Source organism: Cricetulus griseus, chromosome 2, assembly GCF_003668045.3.
Source record: "Cricetulus griseus strain 17A/GY chromosome 2, alternate assembly CriGri-PICRH-1.0, whole genome shotgun sequence".
Classification (NCBI taxonomy): Eukaryota; Metazoa; Chordata; class Mammalia; order Rodentia; family Cricetidae; genus Cricetulus; species Cricetulus griseus.
The window spans coordinates 338,823,396-338,844,712 of record NC_048595.1 but is presented as its reverse complement, the minus strand read 5'-3'; the positions used below and the strand labels follow the sequence as shown (position 1 = coordinate 338,844,712).

The 21,317-nt window shown below is 39.7% G+C and overlaps 1 protein-coding gene across 1 annotated transcript in view; it reads right to left on the bottom strand.

The window, feature by feature from the left end:
* The window catches only part of C6 (complement C6), a 75,497-nt gene that overhangs the window by 16,538 nt on the left and 37,642 nt on the right, over positions 1-21,317 (bottom strand). Inside the window, exons 10-15 of the mRNA XM_027401376.2 lie at positions 10,741-10,907; positions 9,301-9,526; positions 6,776-6,947; positions 6,407-6,518; positions 1,443-1,575; positions 124-312 (exon numbers count right to left, since the gene is read on the bottom strand). Of these exons, the coding sequence (XP_027257177.1) occupies positions 124-312; positions 1,443-1,575; positions 6,407-6,518; positions 6,776-6,947; positions 9,301-9,526; positions 10,741-10,907 (999 nt within the window). The remainder of the gene's footprint in view (positions 1-123; positions 313-1,442; positions 1,576-6,406; positions 6,519-6,775; positions 6,948-9,300; positions 9,527-10,740; positions 10,908-21,317) is intronic.

The window sequence follows — 21,317 nt, the reverse complement described above, 5'->3', positions numbered from 1 at the left end:
GTGAAATACATGTCCCCTTTCATCCTAACATCTACTTGCAAAGCAGCAATGTTGTGGATGCTGAATTTCTCATCCTGAGGAGCCAAACCTTATGAGAATCCCAAGTCCCGAGTCGCTGCTCACCTTTTTCACAGGTCAGTGAATCTGAAATGGGAGGTGTCCAGGAGTCTCCCTTACATGTGTACCTTGATGGCCCAGCAACAACAGAGCCTTTGGGGCATGTCAGCTCAATGGATTCGCCAATCTTATACACTCTCTGAAATGGGGAGATTGTCAGGACATCCTGAACAACCGGCTTGAGGCACTCGGTCCCTGCAGGGAGAGCAATATCTCAGATGTGTTCAGTGGAGCAGAAGAATCAACAAGTGTAGGCATATGATACATGACCAAAGAGGCAATGCTGTTGAGCTTTACTGTGTTTGTTCAGCTGTGGTACTTCCTTTTAATCAATGAAAATTTGACCCCAACTTCTCAGAAACGCCACTAAAAAACCCTTTGTTCTGACAGCTGAGCTCTATTTGTCGAGGAATTAGCCCCAGACACATCCGACTTCTGTTACAGCTTTTGGATATTTTTCTTCAAGAAATAATTCATTTTACTTTTATACTTGTGTTTTCCCGTTCTTTTTAAAGATTTATTTATTTTTATTTTATGTAGATAAGTTTGCATGCATGTGTGTGCCTAAGGAGTCAGAAGAGGGCGCCAGATCTCCTGGAACTGTATACACAGATGGTTGTGAGCAGCCCTGGGGTTCTTGGAATCAAACCTGCATCCTCTGCATGACTAGCAAGTGTTCTTATCTTCCAAACCACTCCACCATCTTCTTTTTGTGTTTTTCTTAAGGTGAGTTACAACACTGTTGAGTGACAGGTGCAGGACATTTTAATTGACTCTGATCTCTGTGTAAGTGGTCCCATAAGGTGTTTCAGGTCCGTTCTGAGTCTTGTTTGAATCTGAGTTTTTTTACCTTCCTACAGCATGGGTAGCCACAGGAAACATAAATTATTTAGCTTTTTCCAGTAAAGGATGTGGTTTGTAACCCCCCGCCACCACACACAAGAACAGTGGTTTGGAGATAATGGCAATTCATACAAAATCCCGAATCTGAGTATTACCTTTCTGGGATTTATCCATTTGTTTCAGTTTTTACATCACCCAAGGCAGATTCTTGTGGTTAGATAAGTTTTCTGGTTCCATGCATTTCTTTTTTAGAGGCATACTTCATAGTGCTATGTGCATGAGGCTAATATGCAAGGGCAGGAGAGCTGAAATCTGGTATTTTGAAATATGACTTTAGCAAATGAGCCCCATTTACTGCTTCACTAAGTCTTTTCAGCACAGTTACTAAAAGATATTAAAATGAACTGAACTGATTTTGCTCTATTTGTACTGGGCACTTTCATTCTGCAGGGGAGTCATGCAAATGCTTGCCCCGCTCTCACGTTGGCATACGACATCTCCTTGCCTCCAGGTTCTGTCTGGCAAGCATCTGAAGTACTGGTATCCAACAGCTTTAAATCCAGTAAGACACGAAATTTTAACTTCTTCCCCAACGGAGTACAGTTTCTTTTCATTCTAGAATTAAAACCGAAAGCAGAAATCAAGAGTGTAATCAATTATTATTTCTGAATATCTTAGGGTCTTTCTGGATTCTGCCCATTGCATACTCTTTGTATCTACTCATTTACATTGTCTTCTTAAAAGTCTACTCATAAACACAGCCCATACACTGTTTTTTCCATTCCTCCTGCTCAACCTCTTTGTTCATCGATAACCTTTTAGCTGTTCATTCTCTGAACTATTTTTCTGCTGTAAACAAATTATAATTTTTGTACTCTAAAAATCCTGCTCCTTTTGGGCATGATGGTACATGCCTTTAATCCTAGCAATTGACAGGTAGAGGTAGTAGATCTCTATGAGTTTAAGTCCAGCCGGGACTCTGCAATGGGGCTGGTGTGCAGGCCTTATAGGTTTATAGTTGGGTTGCACTTTCTGCCCAAGCTCCATGTACTAACTGGGTCTGTGGAGATGTGAGCAAGCCTCCTCATGCTCCTGCCACCATTGAAAAAAAAACAAAAACAAAAACAGATGGAAAATCTTGCTCCATGGGGCTTAGTTGGAAATGTGCTTGCTGCGTAAACATATGAACCTGAGTTTGGATCTTCAGCACTAGTGTAAAATCTAGATGTGGTGACCCATAGTAACTCTAGCATTGGTGGTGGGTAGAGGCAGGAGGGTCTCTGGAGCTTGCTGGTCACCAAGTCTGGCCAACTGATGAGCACCTGGTTGAGTGAGAGATCTTATCTCAAAAATAATAAAGTGGAAAGCAACAGAGGAGGCCATTTAAAGTTCACCTCTCGACCCTAAAAGAGACAAACTTTGTCCCCTAGAGAAGGGGAAAGGGACACGATCCCCTGAGCAAATTGAAAGCATGGGAAGGGGGGGAGGGAGCTACGAGAATGAGAAGGGAAGAAGAGGAAGGATACAGAGGTCATGAGGGAGCAGAAAGGTTGAGTTAGGGAAGAATAGAAGAAAGGATATGTGATAGGTAGGGTTTTAGTTGGGGGGGTGGTAGGGGAGGAGGGGAGGGAGAAGAGAACTGGGATTGTCATGTAATTCAATCGTGTTTGTAACTCAAATAAAAAAAAAGAGCTAGTGAAACAAGCATAAGACCAAACATTCATAAATAAAAAATAAAAATAAAAATAAAGTTGACCTCTCACCTCCATGCACATTCATACAGATACACACATGCACAAACATGCCCCCAGACATACAACACACTCAGCCAAATGAAACTGCACATGTGATGCCTTCTGTTGTGGTTTGGATATGAAATATTCTGCTCTCAGTGTTGTGGCTATACATTGCATGATCAGCCTATACTTATAAACATGTGCCATTGTTATTGAGATGAATGGACTGCAAATCAGTTAAAAACTGTTCATTTCCTAGTGACTGATTAGTCATTATATATCTTTCCAGATAATGCATAAAGCATTGCTTAATAAAAATTTCAAGATAAAATCAGGTCTTGCACTTCTTAAATTAAATTGTTCATTTAAACTAACCCATGTAACAGTCCTCACCTCCTGGCATTTCCTTCCATAAAAGTTGTATTCTAAAGAAACAAAACCACCTACCCTTCTTTGATCTTCATAGTTTCTTTTGTTGTCCATGTCCTAATGTCATCTTCCATTGGCTGTTCCATCTGTCCTGTCCACCTTCTGTCTGCCTTTCTCTCAAGATCCGGTTCATACAGAACACCTTCTATGCAAACTTGAGCTTCCAAAGGTGCTCTGAACTTTGAGCTCTGCAGCATCTTGAACAAGGCTTTCTCTAGCCTTTTTTGAATTTATCTTCTCTGATGATGAAACAAGTGGCAACTTCACAACCTCCCCCCTCTCTCTCACACACAGGCATGCACACATGCACACACATGGATGCACACACAGGCACACTTACACATAAACATGCACACAATACACACACATACACACACACACACACACACACACACACACACACACACACACACACACCCTTACAGAAACCTTAGTAGCCTTTGAAACCATGCAAAGCATCATCTTCCCCAGGGGAATGGTAAAGGAGTACTCTATTCCTTTACCAGGAGGGAAAATACTGAACTTGAGAATCTGACAGAAGGTGAAAGTTCAGCAATCATCCTTTTTCATGAGTTGTTCACATTATGTCATAGAAGAGTCTAAATGTCTTGGATACAAAAGGACTATTCTGTTGGTTGCCACTGATGTATCTTTGTTTCCAAGGGAGGTGAACTGTTAAAAAATATTGATGGTTTGGATTTTTTATTGACTGCACACTTTAAAAATTATTTTAGTTATTACTGGTGTATGTGTGTGAGAACCCGTGCGCATGTGATATGTGTATGCATGAGCATGCCACAGTTGCCATGTAGAAGTCAATGAATCACTTTTAGGAGTTGGTTCCATACTTCTACCATAGGTTTCAGGGACTGTACTTGGCTAGACTTGTACAGTTAGCACTTTTACCTGCTGAGCCATCTCACCAGCTGATGATTGCATACCTTTTTATTCATGCATTTCTCCTGAAATAAGTTATTGCTTTGAACTTCTGTCTCCATTTCTCTAATAAGCAACAACTTATATGTTGTAATCATTGAGCTTACTGCCCAAACTCCACAAATGTCTCTTAAATAACTGTTTTGTACTTGTTTGCTTGGTTTTGTTTTTTGAGACAGGATCTCACTCTGTAACCCTGACTGATCTGTAACTCATTATGTACACCAAGCTGGCTTTGAACTTATATAAATCTACTTGCCTGTGCCTCCTGAGTTGTGGGATTAAAGATGAGCTTTACCACACCAGGTTTAAATAACGTTTTTGAATACAAATACTGTTCTTGTCTGTGGGACTTGGTTACAGCAGCAGGGAATAGAGTAAGAGACATAATCTAATTTTATAAAAAGGATCCATAAGCATAATGAATTCCTCTTTAAAGCCTCAGTGGGTTTTTAAAATTAAATAACAAGAACTTTTTAATAGTTCTTGCATGCAGCTGGCATAAATATGTTAAACATTATTTAGGCAGCTACATCTGACAATACATAATTTTGACATCTATGTTCTGAAACAGGAACCAGAAAATATTTTTCTATAAAGGACCTGTATTAGTTAGTTGTTGGTCATAGGTCTTCTGTTACAGTTATTCATGTTTTCTAGTGCTTCCTGGAAGTAGTCAAAGGTAATATGTGAATAAATGAATGTGGCTGTGTTGTAAAATTTAATTTTTTAAAGTAACAAACTCAAGCCTCCAGGCTGTAGTTGCTCTAAAGGGTTGATCTCCACTCTTCTACTCCCAACCCAGAAGTACTAGCCCTGTGTGGGAGCTTGTGGATAGTGACTTTTGGGATCCTGTGGTGGTTTGAAAGAAAATGGCCCCCATAGGCTCACAGGGAGTGGCACTGTTAGGAGTATGGCACTGTTAGGAGGAAGTGTGTCACTAGGAACATGGGTTCTGAGGCCTCAGAAGTTCAGGCTAGGCATAGTAGCTCACAGTTCACTTCCTGCTGCCTACCAATCAGGATGTAGAACTATGAGCTCCTTCTCCAGCACCATGTCTGTCTGCATACTACCATGCTTCCAGCCATAATGATAATGGACTAAACCTCCGGAACCGTAATGTTTTCCTTTATCAGAGCTGCCATGGTCATGGTGTCTTTTCACAGCAATCGAAACCCTAATTAAGACAGGGCATCACTTAAGAACTAGTGAATCATAAACTGTGAGAGTAGAAGTGGCTGGTCTGTGTTTTAATATGCCCTCCATTGCATTGGTGAGACCGACACCTCTGTTCTGGAATAAGACTGGTTGAAATTATCTCCTTCCAAAAATGCCTTCTCTTAAGACCATTAGGCACAGTACATCAGAATATACAATACAAACTCTCCACCATGGATATCTGTGAGAGGGGATTTAGATATTTGTGTAACTGACTTTTGATAGTAAATATACTATTGGAAAAAGATTAATGTAAAGGTTTTATTCAGTTTAAAAATGTAAAATGGATGAGAGATGCCTTGTGTGATGAATTTTAACATTTTATATAAATACACACACACACATATGAAAGTTTTATATCTAAAGCCACAGACCTGTGTGACAGTGAGTGCTCAATTCTTATTAAAAGCATAGAAACATATTATGGTTTAATGAAAAGCATGATATTAAAAAGATATTAATTTGGCCGGGCAGTGGCAGCACACACCTTTAGTCCCAGAACTTGGGAGGCACAGGCATGTGGATCCACATGAGTTTGAGGCCATGAGTTTCAGGACAGTCAGGGCAACACAGAGAAACCTGACTTGGAAACCATTCCCTAACACACACACACACACACACACACACACACACACACACACACACACACACACACACACACGACTTGTATTGACTCTCCAGGGATCTACAGATTTATAATATAGGCTTAACACCTCCAATGGTTATATCCAAATCTCTTTTATCTCTTGGAGAATCAGCCTCAGATGATGGGCATTAGTTTTCTCAGACTCAGAAGTAAACAACCAGGTCTTAGTTGCAGACTGTTATGGCCATCCAAACCTACCTGTGCTGAAGCTCCATTCTCTACTCACACAGTCTGCTGCCTTCTATGACCTTAGTGGTACAAAGGAAAATGTCACCTGGCTCTTCCTTGACTAACAAGAAGGCATAGAGATATCCCCAGGGAATTCCCTATAAAAGGGTGTTGCAGTGTTTCTGGATATTCCTTTGTGCTTTTGAGACAACATATTATTGAAGTAGGAAAATAATTCAAATGAGAAGAAAACCCATACATTTCAAGTTCTCCTTTTTAACTTCAAGCCAAAAGTTATGGTCAGAATACGTACCCAGATAAATCCATTTTCTGGGAGAGCAGGTTGAGGACACCCTGAATCTGCTTCTCTCTCAACAATGTCTACCTCTTTCATGTCTTCATTGTCACTGATACATGGTTGTCCACTAAAAGGGAAAAATAAGTATGTGTGTGCACACATACAGACATGCATATATTAAAGCAACATACCCACTCTACATCTTTATAATGTACAGATACTGATGGATAGAGAGAACCCTCTGCTGAGTGAGCTAAGGGCAGCCACAGATTTGGTGCTTCATAGTACATTGTGTAGGTACATTAAAATTCTAAGTGGTTTTTTTTTTATTAACAATAGCAAATGCTAACCAGCGAACCTTGGTTCCCTGGCACCCAACCTTACACATTTTCCATTATTGAGAATGTACAGTCTTCCTCTTGCCGCTGCTGGCCCTCACAGCGTCGCCCTCCTCGCTGGGGAGCAGGGTTATTACACTCCCGAGTTCTTGATCTCCTATAAGCAGCATTGCATGTACTCCAGGAAGACCAGCAGCTCCAGTTTCCATCCACTGCATCTGGAACAGAGGAAGACCCATTGCCCTCCTGTTGCAAAAATAAAGTTTGGGCTTTGAAACAAGCATGACCTGGTTTTCTCACATTTGTTTGTGATGTGTTAACAGCTTTCCAGTGAGGGCTTCAAGAAGTTACTTATGGAAGGGGTCTGATAAATTCTTTGATAACCTTTCCTGTTCTCAAATTCATGAATTAAACAGCAACAGCTATGAATCACTTGAATCAATAAACATATCCATAATATATTATATGCACATGTGTGCAAAACACAGGTATGTGCATATATACACATATATGTACAAATACTAAAATTTTCTGAACAAAATTATGGTGGTTTGAATAAGAATAGCCTCCACAGGCTCATATATTTGAATGTTTGGTGATCAGGGAGTGGCACTGCCTAAGAGGGACTAGGGGTGTGGACTTGTTGGAGTCAGTGTGGCCTTACTGGAGGAAGTGTGTCACTGGGAGATGGGCTTTGAGGTTTCAAAATCCCAAGCCAAGCCCACTGTTTTTCCTGCTGTCTTCAGATTCAGATGTAGAACTCCCAGCTAAGCTGTTTGCCTACATGCTGCCAACTCTCTGCCATGCTGCTAATGGACTAAACACCGGAAACTGTAAACAAGCCCCAATTACATGCTTCCTTTCTAAGAGTTGCAATAGTAGCACCATGTATCTTCACAGCAATAGAACACTGAATAAGACAGAAGTATATATCAAATTACACTTGTATAGGTATTAGAACATATCCTCACTCCGAAGCCTTTCCCCTCCTCTAAAGAAGATCTGAGCTAATGTATTTAACCATGTATGAAAACTTTTCTTGTGGCTTAGTTTAATCCCTTTATGAACATCTTGTTTATACATTATAATACACATAGTAATATAAATCTCCAGTAGCAGTATGTGGTAGTTTGAATGATAAACGTGCCCCACAGTTTCTGACATTTGAATATTTGGTCCCTAGTTGCTATCCTTATTTTGAGGAGGCTTAGGAGTTGTGGTCTTGCTGGAGGAGGTGTGTTGCTAGGGTTGGACTTTATTTATTTATTTATTTATTTATTTATTTTTCGAGACAGGGTTTCTCTGTGTAGCTTTGGAGCCTATCCTGTAAATTGCTCTGGAGACTAGGCTGGCCTTGAACTCACGGAGATCTGCCTGCCTCTGCCTCCTGAGTGCTGGGATTAAAGGTGTGCGCCACCAACGCCCAGCTAGGGTTGAAAAGCTGTGTGCTGTTTTTCAGTGTTTTCTCTCTGTTTCCTGTTTGGGGTTCTAGATGTAAGGACTCAGCTGCTGGTCTAGATACCTGCCACCTGATACTCCAGTGCTCCACAGACTCTAGCCCTCTGGAGCTGTAAGCCCCAAATAAACCTATCTATCAGTTGGCAAGTTCATGGTGTTTTAGCACAACAGTAAAAAGAGTAACTAAGACATGAAGGGATCATCTCCCCATTTCGGCAGCCATAACAGCCAAACACTTGTCTGACCTTGCCTTGGTCACTAAGAGGTCAGATGCCTGCCTCGTGGCAAGGAACCAATCAGAAGTTAGCTGGTGGCACTATGCTTTATGGCTCTGGATGTGCTTTACGGACAAGTGCACAGCAATGATGCGCAGAGCATAGCAACCAGCCTGGGAGGGCCTATGGGCCATAACAACCAGTTGGCCAATCAACACAGGGCAAGCCCTCCAAGCCTGGAGGCACACCAATCCTGAGCCTGTTCGTACCCCTAGACACTCCCCTTACGCTGCCCTATAAGATCTCTATGCAGATGCTTCAAGCTGTCTTTTCTAGCCATCTGCCATGGCGGGTGGATGAAAGACCGGAGCTAACATGGGGTTAGCTCGTTAAACAACAATAAAGCCTCATGCAGTTTGCATCAAGCTTTCGAAACCAGCTGGTGATTGGGGTGACCTCAGTCCTGGGCTGAGATCCTGGAGGCCTGAGCTTCTGGAGGTCTTACAAGACACAGTATCATGTACTAATATTATGATGTCTAATATTATAGTAAGTATACTATGAATCCTTTATATGTGTCTTAAAATTGTTTAAACACACACACACACACACACACACACACACACACACACACTTCAAGCCTCAAGTAATAATAGAATTATCCTCATCCTATGGACAAGGATATTGTAATTTGGAGAGGTTAAATTATTTTTTCAGTGTCATGCAGTCTATAGGTTACAGCAGAACCAGGCATTGTTTGTCTTTGGAATCTAATTTTTGGAGGCTCTTTTACAAGGTGGAGGTGTCTAGTGAATTTTATTTTGCTTAAATTCATCAGCCTATCATATATTTCTGAGTAGGAAAGGCACAGACCTCATAACCAATCACTGACACTTACCAGACTTGTAATCCGGAGACCGCCTCTCACAGTTCTCACCGTAGGTGCCACTCTGGCACACACACAAACATTCTGTGCCTGAGAGTCTGGGACGGCCATTATTAGGACATGGAGCACACTGACAAGGGTCAAACTTGGCTGCATATTCTTGAAATGCTTTCCTGAGGTTGTTCCGTTTTGTCACTGCACACGGGATGTTTCTGACCAAGTCTGTGATTGGGGCAAGCTAAGAGCAGGCGACAGAGAGAGCTCTAGTCACTTCCATGTGGGCATTATTTTGCCACCACTTTGAATCAGTGCTTACCAGAAAAACCTCATACTTCCAAGGAATTTTTAGAGAATTTAGTATACTTATATGGCTAATGAGCCAAGAGAGGAAAGCCCAGTGCCCGAGGGCAGGTGCAAACTGTGGAGAATTAAACATCCCTGCAGGTATGAAGTGATAGAAACCACATGTTGCTTGTTTTGGCTTGTGTCCTGTTATTTATTAAGCATCAAACATAAGCAACTAAAGTGCTGGGATAGGTCACTAAGAATTACTAGTGCTCATTAGTGCTCTGTTGTAACCTCATTAACTTTGAGTCAGGCAGGGAGATTCAGAGAGATCCAGGTGAGGTTTCATTGCTTTCGGTCTAAGATGTATATTGACTTTTGTTGGAGCCAGTGGAGAAAATACACCATGGGAGGAAACAGAGAAGTGAGCCCGCCATTCATGTGAATGGGAAGATTGTACTAAGAAATAACACAGGTAATGGCAACAACAGTGGTTTCTCTGTCACCCTTTTAAAAAGCCCAAAGAAACCATCTAGTGTAGTCTTGGCTTTGTTCCTAGCATAATTTGTGGAGCTCTCGTCTTTTTCTGCTTCATGTAAATGTTCCCATGTTTATAACAGTTCAACTGTTTTATCTCTATTTAAATGAAGAAACATAATCGTTTTGGCGAGCCTTTAAAATGTAGTTATGCCATGGGCAAACTGACTCTAGGTGACATAATATTATACAAAGTATGCCACACACACTAAAACTCACCTTTCTGTCTAATTACAACAAACACAAAACTGGAAGATCAAAAGCATCTAAAGGTTTCTTAATGTGCTCACAAAGTGGAGTTGCACAACAATCACAAAATTGAATGCTACTGTTCCACAGGGAGATGAAGAGTGCTACTTGCAGGCAAGTGTGAGCAATCTTACTCACTGAATTCCCCTCCTCAGTATTTCACACAAGCAAGCGATTCTAAATACAGTACTAGAATGCACATTTAAAATTTAAAAGCAATAGATGTGCATTTTTAACATTTTTTAAAGAGCCATATCCTGCCTGTATATTAAAAGCAGACATTTCACTTATCATCTGAAAAGGAAATGGCATTGTGTGGTGTGCAGTCTGGACTGGTGGTGAACTGCTGTACCCTGCTTACCCTCAATACTCGAGTCTCACCTCAAAATCAATCACAGCAGGGTTTTCCTTCACTGATTCTACCCACTCAGAAAAGACTTTCTCCTCTGGGCCAGAGGTCCCCTTCTCCCATGCCAAGGCTGCTGCTTGGTAGCTTCTCCCACCCTGGACCAGGGATATGGCTTTCTCTGATCCCTGCAAGAAGGAACCTGCAAGAGATTCAAGAAAATGATTCTTCTAATTTATTGAAAATTCATACTTCAAAGGCAAGTTAATTTTCTCAGAGAGCAGTGGAGACAGCACTGTCAGGTAGTACCAGAAAGTAATATCAGAGAAAGAGTGAAAGAACACCCCTTGTCCCTACAGGAGGTTAATGATAGAGGTTGCAGTAACAGTGTCGATGGTGCCATTTAGTCAGCACAGGGCACACTCCAGGCTCATCACATTATCTGACACAATTCTCTCAACAATCTTAAGTGGATATTAGTATCACTGCAGATACTGAAGCCGAAAGCAATGTGTTTTGAAGCTTGTAGCTAGCAACAGGCAGCAGGGGGATGGAAATGCACTGTATTTCTGACTGCTTTGCTTGACTATTTGAAGCCAACTCCCCCGCTCTGGATTTCTATTCCCCTAAGTTTGGGGTCTGTGGAATGACACAAATCATGTACTTGCTGACTGCTACACTAGAACTTTCAATCCCAGGCAAAAAACAAGAACAAGAACAAAACAAAACACAAAACAACCCAAAAAACCTGATAGAATGTTTTTAAACTTACAACTTTAAGCATGGGTAGGTGGTGAGCAGAGAGAAACAGAACTGAATGAAATGATAGCCAGTGATAGGGTGAGAGCCTCATTGCTCTGGTACTGTAAGGGTTAGCCATGCCATTACTGTTCAGAAATTCTGAAGTGAGATGGTATAAAATAGGAGAAATGCTCTCTCATGAAGAAAGGACTCTCATCATTTCCAAAGGGAGGACATAATAAAAAAATTTTAGATGCTTTTATATTTATTTTGTAGAACATCACGGTGGGAGTGGGTAAATTAGTACCCGACCTTACATTGATTGACAGGACAGTGATTTATCATGTAGCTAGTATTTGGATTAGTACCATATATTTCACAAACAGTAAAAGTTATATATGCTTATATATGGGGTCTTAAGGAGTGAAAATCATTAATAGAATACTATTAACTAGTTTTTAACTAGTTTAGAATTCAACTTACATATACCCAGGGCCCTGCTTGCTAGGCACATTCTACCATGAAGTCATATCCATAGCAACCTTTTATTATATGACACATGGGTAACTACATAGTCAAACTAGCCGGTGCAAACTCAGTGTTGAATATAGGGCAGATTTTTACTCTTCTCACTTAATGAGGATTCTCTACATACACACATAAAGTAAATACTACCATCATTTCATTTTGTTTGTGAGAAACCCTACACAAGAAATGATGAAGCTCTTGATGTTGGTCACATATTGAATCAATGTTGGAGACAAAGTTTGAATTCAGGCAGTGGACCCTTCAAGGGTGATAATTATTCATTGTATTCAGGAGTCACAACTAGAAAATACCCTTTGACTTCTCTGATTTTACTGTTTAACCTCCCCACTCTTCTGTTTTCCTGCAGAATGTACTGCCCAATACTAAATCTGTAAAATCTGTAAATTACTTGATAATATTTTTTCTTTGGAGTGGGAGAAGAACTGAATACCATAAAAGATTACTGGAAATGTCAGAGTTTCTTTATAGTTTTAAGAACTCAGAAAAAATTCTTTAACCTTGTCACAGTTTTCAAGTTTAAAGACAGAACGTGCTTACCCCTATCACCTATAAACATCATCCTATTGTAAGTGGGATAGTGTGAGTCTTTAGTATGATTGAATCCAAATATTTTAGCTGGGCATGCAAATACTGTTTAATTGTGAGCAAAGCTGACTTCAAAAGTTAGCTTTATTTTACAAACTTATGCTTAAGTCAAATTGACATACTAATTCTTAGTTTGTGTATATTTGTTCTCTGTCTCTGTGCTTTCATTTCCTGATCTACAAACTGGCTGTCCTAATAGCTGTCTCACAGAGATGCCAAGGGGATTAAATATTATAAAAGAGTTCACACATACAACAAAAAAGTGCCTGGGATATATAGTAAGGAATTGAACAATGCTGGTTTCCCCCACCTCTCTCTCATCTTCTCTTCTTTCCTCCCTCAATTCTCTCTTTCTTTCTGCCCTTCATGTGATTACTAAAGTACTCTATTAAGCACTTAAGAGTATAGAGGAAAAGCACAACACAGAGGATGAAGAAGAGATGGACCTCAAAAATTATCTTAGGAAGATGATAGAGTCCTTTAAGGAGGAAACAAGAAAATCCCTTAAAGAAATAGAAGAAAAAACAAGCAAAAAATTACATGAGATGGAGGAAAAGACAAACCAAAAAATTCAAGAAGTAAACAAATCTCTTAAAGAATCTAAAGAAAGCCAAGAAAAAACAAACAAACAAGTGAAGGAAGCAGTCGAAACAGTTCAAGGCATGAAAGTTGAAATAGAAACAATAAAGAAAACTCAGAATGAGTCAATGCTGGAAATAGAAAGGCTGGATAAACGACCAGGAACTAAAGATGTGAGTATAACCAATAGAATTCAAGAGATGGAAGAGAGAATCTCAGTTGTTGAAGACTCTCTAGAGGATATACTGTCATCGACCAAAGATAATCTCAAGTTCAACAAATCCTTAACACAAAATATCCAGGAAATATAGGACACCATGAAAAGGCCGAACCTAAGAATAACAGGTATAGAAGAAGGCAAAGAAATACAGCTCAAAGGTACACAAAACATATTTAACAAAATCATAGAAGAAAACTTCCCTAACCCACAGAAGGATATGTCTATGAAAGTACAAGAAGCTTACAGAACACCAAACAGATTGGGCCACAAAAAAGTCCCCTTGACACATAATAATCAAAACACCAAACTTTCAGAATAAAGAGAAAATATTAAAAGCAGCAAAGGAAAAAGGCCAAGTAACATATAAAGGCTGACCTATCAGAATCACACCGACTTCTCAATGGAAACTTTAAAAGCCAGAAGGTCCTGGATAGATATCCTACAAACAGTGTGGGAGCACGGATGCCAACCCAGACTACTGTAACCAGCAAAACTTTCAATCACTATAGATGGAGAAAACAAGATATTACACGACAAAACCAGACTTAAATAATACATATCCACAAACTGAGCACTACAGAAAGTTCTAGAAGGAAAACTCCAACCCAACGAAAATAACCACACTTACAAAAACATAGGCAATAGATAATCCAACTATACCAAACATAAAAATAATCAAGAGGGCAAAATCCACACACAATGACACCACCGGCAATAAATCCAAAACAAACAAGAACATACAATCAATGGACATTAATATTCCTCAATGTCAATGGTCTTAACCTGCCTATAAAAAGATACAGGCTAACAGAATGGATACGAAGACAGAATCGATCCTTCTGCTGTATATAAGAAACACACCTCAACTTCAAAGACAGGCGTTACCTCAGAGTAAAGGGTTGGGAAAAGATTTTCCAATCAAATGGGCCCAAGAAATAAGCTGGTATAGTAATACTAATATCTAACAAATTAGACTTCAAACTAAAATCAATCAAAAGAGATGAAGAACGGCATTTCATAGTCACCAAAGGAAAAGTCCATCAAGATGAAGTCTCAATCCTGAACATCTATGCCCCAAACACTAAGGCACCCACATTAATAAAAGAAACATTAATAAAGCTCAAACCACACATAAAGCCACACACACTTATAGTAGGATACTTCAACACCCCACTTTCACCACTAGACAGGACCACCAGACAGAAACTTAATAAAGAAACAAAGGATCTAACAGAAGTTATGACCCAACTTGATTTAACAGATATCTATAGAACATTCCATCCAAACACAAGAGAATATACCTTCTTCTCAGCGCCACATGGCACCTTCTCTAAAATTGACCACATAGTTGGCAACAAAGCAAACCTCCACAGATACAAAAGAGTTTAAATAAACCCCTGTATCTTATCAGATCACCATGCTTTAAAGCTAGAATTCAACAGCAATACAAATTGCAGAAAATCTACAAACTCGTGGAAATTGCAGCATTCCTTGGTTGAGGAAGAAATAAAAAAGAAATTAAAGACTTCCTAGAATTTAATGAGAATGTAGATACAATATACCCAAACCTATGGAACACTCTGAAAGCAGTGCTAAGAACAAAGTTCATAGCACTGAGTGCCCACATGAAAAAACTGGAGGAAAGTCACATTAGAGAATTGACAGAACAACTGAAAGCTTTAGAGCAAAAAGAAGCAAACTCACCACGGAGGAGTAGATGCCAGGAAATAATCAAACTGAGAGCTGAAATCAATAAAATAGAATCTAGGAAAACATTACAAAGAATCAATGAAACAAGGAGTTGGTTCTTTGAGAAGATCAACAAGATAGACAAACCTCTATCCAAAGTAACCAAAAGGCAGAGAGAGCATGCTAATTAACAAAATCAGAAATGAAAAGGGGGATATAACAACAGACACTGAGGAAATCCAGAGAATCTTCAGGTCATACTTTGAAAACCTCTACTCCACAAAATTCAAAAATGTAAAGGAAATGGACAGTTTCCTGGATAGATATCACTTACCAAAATTAAACCAAGAATAGATAAGCAGTTTAAATTGACCAGTAACCCCTAATGAAATAGAAGCAGTCATCAAAATCCTTACAGCCAAAAAAAGCCCAGGGCTAGATGGCTTCACTGCAGAATTCTACCAGAAATTCAAACAAGAGCTAATACCAGTACTGCACAAGTTGTTCCACAAAATAGAAGCAGAAGGGATATTGCCAAACTATTTTTATGAAGCTACAATCACCTTGATATCCAAGCCACACAAAGATACAACTAAAAAAGAGAACCACAGACCAATATCCCTCTTGAACATCGGTGCAAAAATACTCAACAAAATATTGGCAAATCTAATCCAAGAACACATCATCAGAAAGATCATCCACTATGATCAAGTAGGCTTCATCCCAGGGATGCAAGGATGGTTCAACATACGAAAATCTATCAATGTAATCCACCATATAAACAAACTGAAAAAGAAAAAACACATGATCATCTCACTAGATGCTGAAAAAGCCTCTGACAAAATCCAACACCCCTTCATGATAAATATCTTGGAGAGAAACAGGAATAACAGGAACATATCGAAACATGATAGAAACAATATACACCAAACCAACAGTCAACATCAAAATAAATGGAGAGAAACTCAAAGCGATTCCTCTAAAATCAGGAACAAGACACGGCTGTCCACTCTCTCCATATCTCTTCAATATTGTACTTGAAGTTCTAGCTAGAGCAATAAGAAAGAAAAGGAGATCAAAGGGATACAAATTGGAAAGGAAGAAGTCAAACTTTCACTATTTGCAGATCATATGATAGGCTACATAAGTGATCCAAAAAACTCTACCAGGGGACTCCTACAGCTGATAAACACTTTCAGCAAAGTAGCAGGGTACAATTTTAACTCAAAAAATCAGTAGCCCTACTATATACAGATGATAAATCCAATGAGAAGGAAATCAGAGAAACATCACCCTTCATAATATCCACAAACAACATAAAATATCTTGGGGGTAACACTAACCAAAAAAGTGAAAGACCTGTACAGCAAGAACTTTGAATCTTTAAAGAAAGAAATTAAAGAAGATACCAGAAAATGGAAAGATCTCCCATGCTCTTGGATAGGTAGAATCAACACAGTAAAAATGGCAATCTTGCCAAAAGTAATCTATAGAGTCAACGCAATCCCCATCAAAATCCCAACACAGTTCTTCATAGTCCTTGAAAGAATAATATTCAACTTTATATGGAAAAACAAAAAATCCAGGATAGCCAAAACAACGCTGTACAATAAAGGATCTTCTGGAGGCATCACCATCCCTGACTTTAAGCTCTATTATAGAGCCATAGTTCTGAAAACAGCTTGGTATTGGCACAAAAATAGAGATAGATCAATGGAATCAAATTGAAAACCCTGATATTAACCCACACACCTATGAACACCTTATTTTTGACAAAGATGCTAAATCTATACAATGGAAGAAAAGATAGCATCTTCAACAAATGGTGCTGGCACAACTGGATTAAAACATGCAGAAATTGCAGATAGATCCATATCTGTCACCATGCACAAAACTTAAGTGCAAATGGATCAAAGATATCAATATAAATCCAGCTACTCTGAATCTTCTAGAAGAGAAAGTGGGAGATACCTTTGAACAAATTGGCACACGAGTCTGCTTCCTGAACATTACACCAGTAGCACAGACAATGAAATCAACAATTAATAAATGGGACCTCCTGAAACTGAGAAGCTTCTGTGAGGCAAAGTACACAGTCAGTATGACAAAACAACAGCCCACAGAATGGGAAAAGATCTTCACCAACTCCACATATGACAGAGGGCTGATCTACAAAATATACAATGAACTCAAGCAGCTAGCCACCAAAACACCAAGCAATGAAATTAAAAAGTGTGGTGCAGAGCTAAATAGAGAATTCTCAACAGAGGAGTCTGAAATGGCTGAAAGACACTTAAGAAAGTGTTCAAAATCCTTGGCCATCAGAGAAATGCAACTCAAAACAACTCTGAGATTCCCATCTTACACCAGCCAGAATGGCTAAAATAAAAAACACCAATGACATTCTATGCTGGAGAGGAGGTGGAGAAAAAGGAACACTCCTCCATTGCTGGTGGGAGTGAGAACTTGTAAGACCACTTTGGAAATCAGTATGGTGGTTGCTCAGAAAAATGGGAATCAGTCTACCTGATCCAGCAATTCCTCTCTTGGGCATATACCCAAATACTGCATGTTCTTACAACTAGGACATATGTTCAACCATGTTCATAACAGCATTGTTTGTAATAGCCAGAACCTGGAAGCAACCTAGATGCCCCTCAACTGAAGAATGGATAGAGAAAATGTGGTCCATTCATACAATTGAGTACTACTTAGCAGAAAAAAAAAAAACAATGGAATCTTGAAATTCAAAGGCAAATGGATGGAACTAGAAGAAACCAACCTGAGTGAGGTAACCCAGTCGCAAAAATACAAATATGGTATGTACTCACTCATATATGAATTTTAGACATAGAGCCACGATTTCCAGCCTACAATCCTCTTCACCAAAGGAACTAGGAAACATGAAGGACTCCAAGGGAAAAATGCATGGACCCCAGCAATGGGAAGGGTCAGGAACTCCTGGGCTAATTGAGAGCATGAGGGTAGGGGAGAGGGAGCTGCCAGAATGAGAGGAGGAAAAGAGGAGAGGAGAGAAGGGAATAGAGGAGCAGAAATATTGAGTTGGGGGAAGAATAGATGAGAGCAGGATGAGAGATAACATATTAGAGGAAGCCATTATAGGTCTAGGTAGATTTCCAGAGACCTACAAGGATGACACAAACTGACAATCTAGGCAATGGTGGAGAGGATAACCTACGCCCTTCCCCTAAAATGAGATTGATGATCACTTTTTATGCCATCCTAGAGCCCTCATCCAGTGGATGATGGATGCAGAGGCAGACATCCACAGATATACACTGAACTGAACTCTGGAACTTAGTTGCAGAGAGGTAGGAATGAAGATCAAAGGGGTAGGTACCAGGTTGGTGAAACCCACACAAACATCTGGCCTGAACAAGGGGAAGCACATGGACCCCAGAATGCTGTCTGGGAGGCCAGTACAGGAGTGATCCAAACCCATGAACATCGATGTCAACTAGGAGGCCTCCACACTCTAGGGGGGGCCTGGTAGTGGATTAGTATTTTTCCCTGGTGTCAGAAGGGACTTTGAGAGCCCATCCCACGTAAAGGGATGCACTCTTGGCCTGGACACATGGGGAAGGGCCTAGGCCTGGCCTTGGATGATGTGGTAGACTTTGGGGTGCCCCCATTGAGGGCCCTACCCTGCCTGGCGAGTGGAGGGTGTATAGGGTGGGGGGTAGGTCAGGGATGGGGGAGGAGAGGTGGGGGTGAGGGGAAGGAGAGGGAGAATGGATAGATATGTGAAACAAGCTTGTTCCTAATTTGAACTAATAAAAAAACCAAAACAAACAAACAAACAAAAGAGTATAGAGAACATAGAGACTATGACAACATCCTAGATTTTCTTAATAGTTGGTAAAAGAAAATAAGAAGTAAACACAATGCAGTATGATGATATCATGAATAGTTTGCTGTGTGAACCAATAGGAAGGCACCTGACCCTAATTATGATGATGGAGGTGGGAGTTGGGAAAGGCATCCTAGACCACCTTTCAAAAATTACAATTTCAAGTTTGGTGGCCTCAAAGTAAAAAGCACATTTAAATTCAGAAATACTGCCCTTTTGCTTTATTCAGTGCTTTTATGTCCTAAATAATTTTGTTCTCATATTCTCATTGGATCCACCATCTTCCCCCCTGTGTTCTATACTTACTTGCTGGGTTAAACTCTTGATATTAATAATTTTTCTTGTGTTCCTAAATTTCTTTCTTCCCATTCCTGTCCCCATTAAAGCTGCATCATGAGATTTGCATACTAACAGCCCTGGGTTAGAGAAGAGTTGAAAAAGAGGCAAGCTTTGTCTTTTGAACTCTCAAGTCCACTTTTGAAAATCCGGTACAGATCACAGATTGGAAGGCCATAATTTTTACTGTGTAGGATCATTCTCCTGAGAGAAAAAAATAATTGTCCAGCTCTTAATGTTTGAATTTAAATATCAAAAGCCAAACCTCCTATGACTCAGACGAGGAAATTAAAATATTAATTATAGAATGTTAAAAATACAAAATGACCTGGGCCATTTTCCTTTTCAAAAGGAGAAAAAAGTTTTGAGTAATAGGATGAATGTGGATTTAGATTTGATAAATACCACAGTGGAGAATGTGGGTTCTATTACTTTAAGTTGAATATTGGGCAGCTTGGTGGTATAAGAGAAATCTGATAGAAACAAATTTGTATCTAATTTGTCTCTCCTACTCGTATGTGAATGGATAGGTTTGTCTAACGTGGCACACAAGTTAGTGCTGATTAAAAAAACATCAATACTTCTCTGCTAAATGCATAAAATAGTCAGGACTTCCCCAGACCCAAAGGAAGGTGAGGAATTCTGGAGAAGCTGCATGGACATAGCCTGTCCTGATGCTCTTTGGGATGAGATCTGTTCTGAGGCTCTAGGCTTAGTAATCACAGGCCTAGGAAAGATAATCAACACTAGACTGGGTACCTGTGCATGGCAACACAGACCAGAGCAGGAAGATGGCACAAGAAAGGGAACCAGGATGTGGAAGGGCAACACAATATAAAGATCCAAATTGTTCTTTGATGCTAAGTGCTCCTGATGCTCCCACAACAAGTGTGCATGTGTACAGACAAATCCATGCTGAGATTAGCCCTGGGAGCCAACAAAGGAGAAGAATTGCAGTCCTATATCTGATTAAAAATTAAAAAGTTAAAACCCAGAATGACAGATTTATGTTACACTGGTAGTTTTATTTATTTTTGTACTATTTAGAAGGAATGGGCATTTGAGAGATATGTTGGGTTCTGTTTAGGAAACAGAAAACCCTATCTGTGAATGTGTGTATTTTCCTACTTTTTCTTCACTAGAAAAAAATGGTTGAGTCTTCTATACATTTACATAATAAGTTTTACCTCCCATTGCTCTCCTTCACACACTTCTCTGGACCACTGGTTCCTGATGGGAGATGTCATTCTGTAAATATGTTTCTCTTATTGGTTGATGAATGAAACACTGTGGCCTATAGGGCAGCAAGATAGGCGAGTCTAGGAGATGTGGAGGATTCTGGGAAGTATAGGCAGAGTGCAGTCCTCATGTGATTCCTGGGAAGAGAGGACACGAGTGAGGTGTTCTCCGGTAAGAGAAGACCATGTAGAAATATATAGATTAGTCGTTATAGGTTAATAATTAAGGCATAGATATTGAATACAAAGCCCTAGTCAGCAGCCAACAGGATTATAATTAATATAAGTCTCTGAGTGTTCATTTGGGGCTGACACAGTTGTGGGACCAGGCTGGAGAAAAGAGTTCCATGACATTTCCCTTCTCCTCAATGCATTGACCTCCTGCTTCCATGTCTTATTTTGTGTGTGGTTCACTAAGTTCATTAGAGTCAGTTTCTGAGAATGGCTGGGAAGTTGTTAAGTAGAGCCAATTAAGGAAAATAATTTCCAGGGTTGCCCACAGGCCAATCTGGTGGAGGAGTTTTCTCAATTGTGGTTCCCTATTTTAAATGACTCTAGTTTGTGTCAAGTTGACATAAAACTACCCATCATGGTATCCACTTTTAAAATTTATATTATGAAATTACTTGTCTGCTTTCCACATTATTTTTTATCTTTCAGCTTTTTTTTTTCGGGGGGTGGACTGTGGTATAAATGTAGTTGCCAAGTTTATTATTCTCAATTTTGTTTATGCTTAATATACAACATGTTCAAATACTACATTTAAATTGTCTATTACAATAAAAATATTTGTATTTGTTTCTC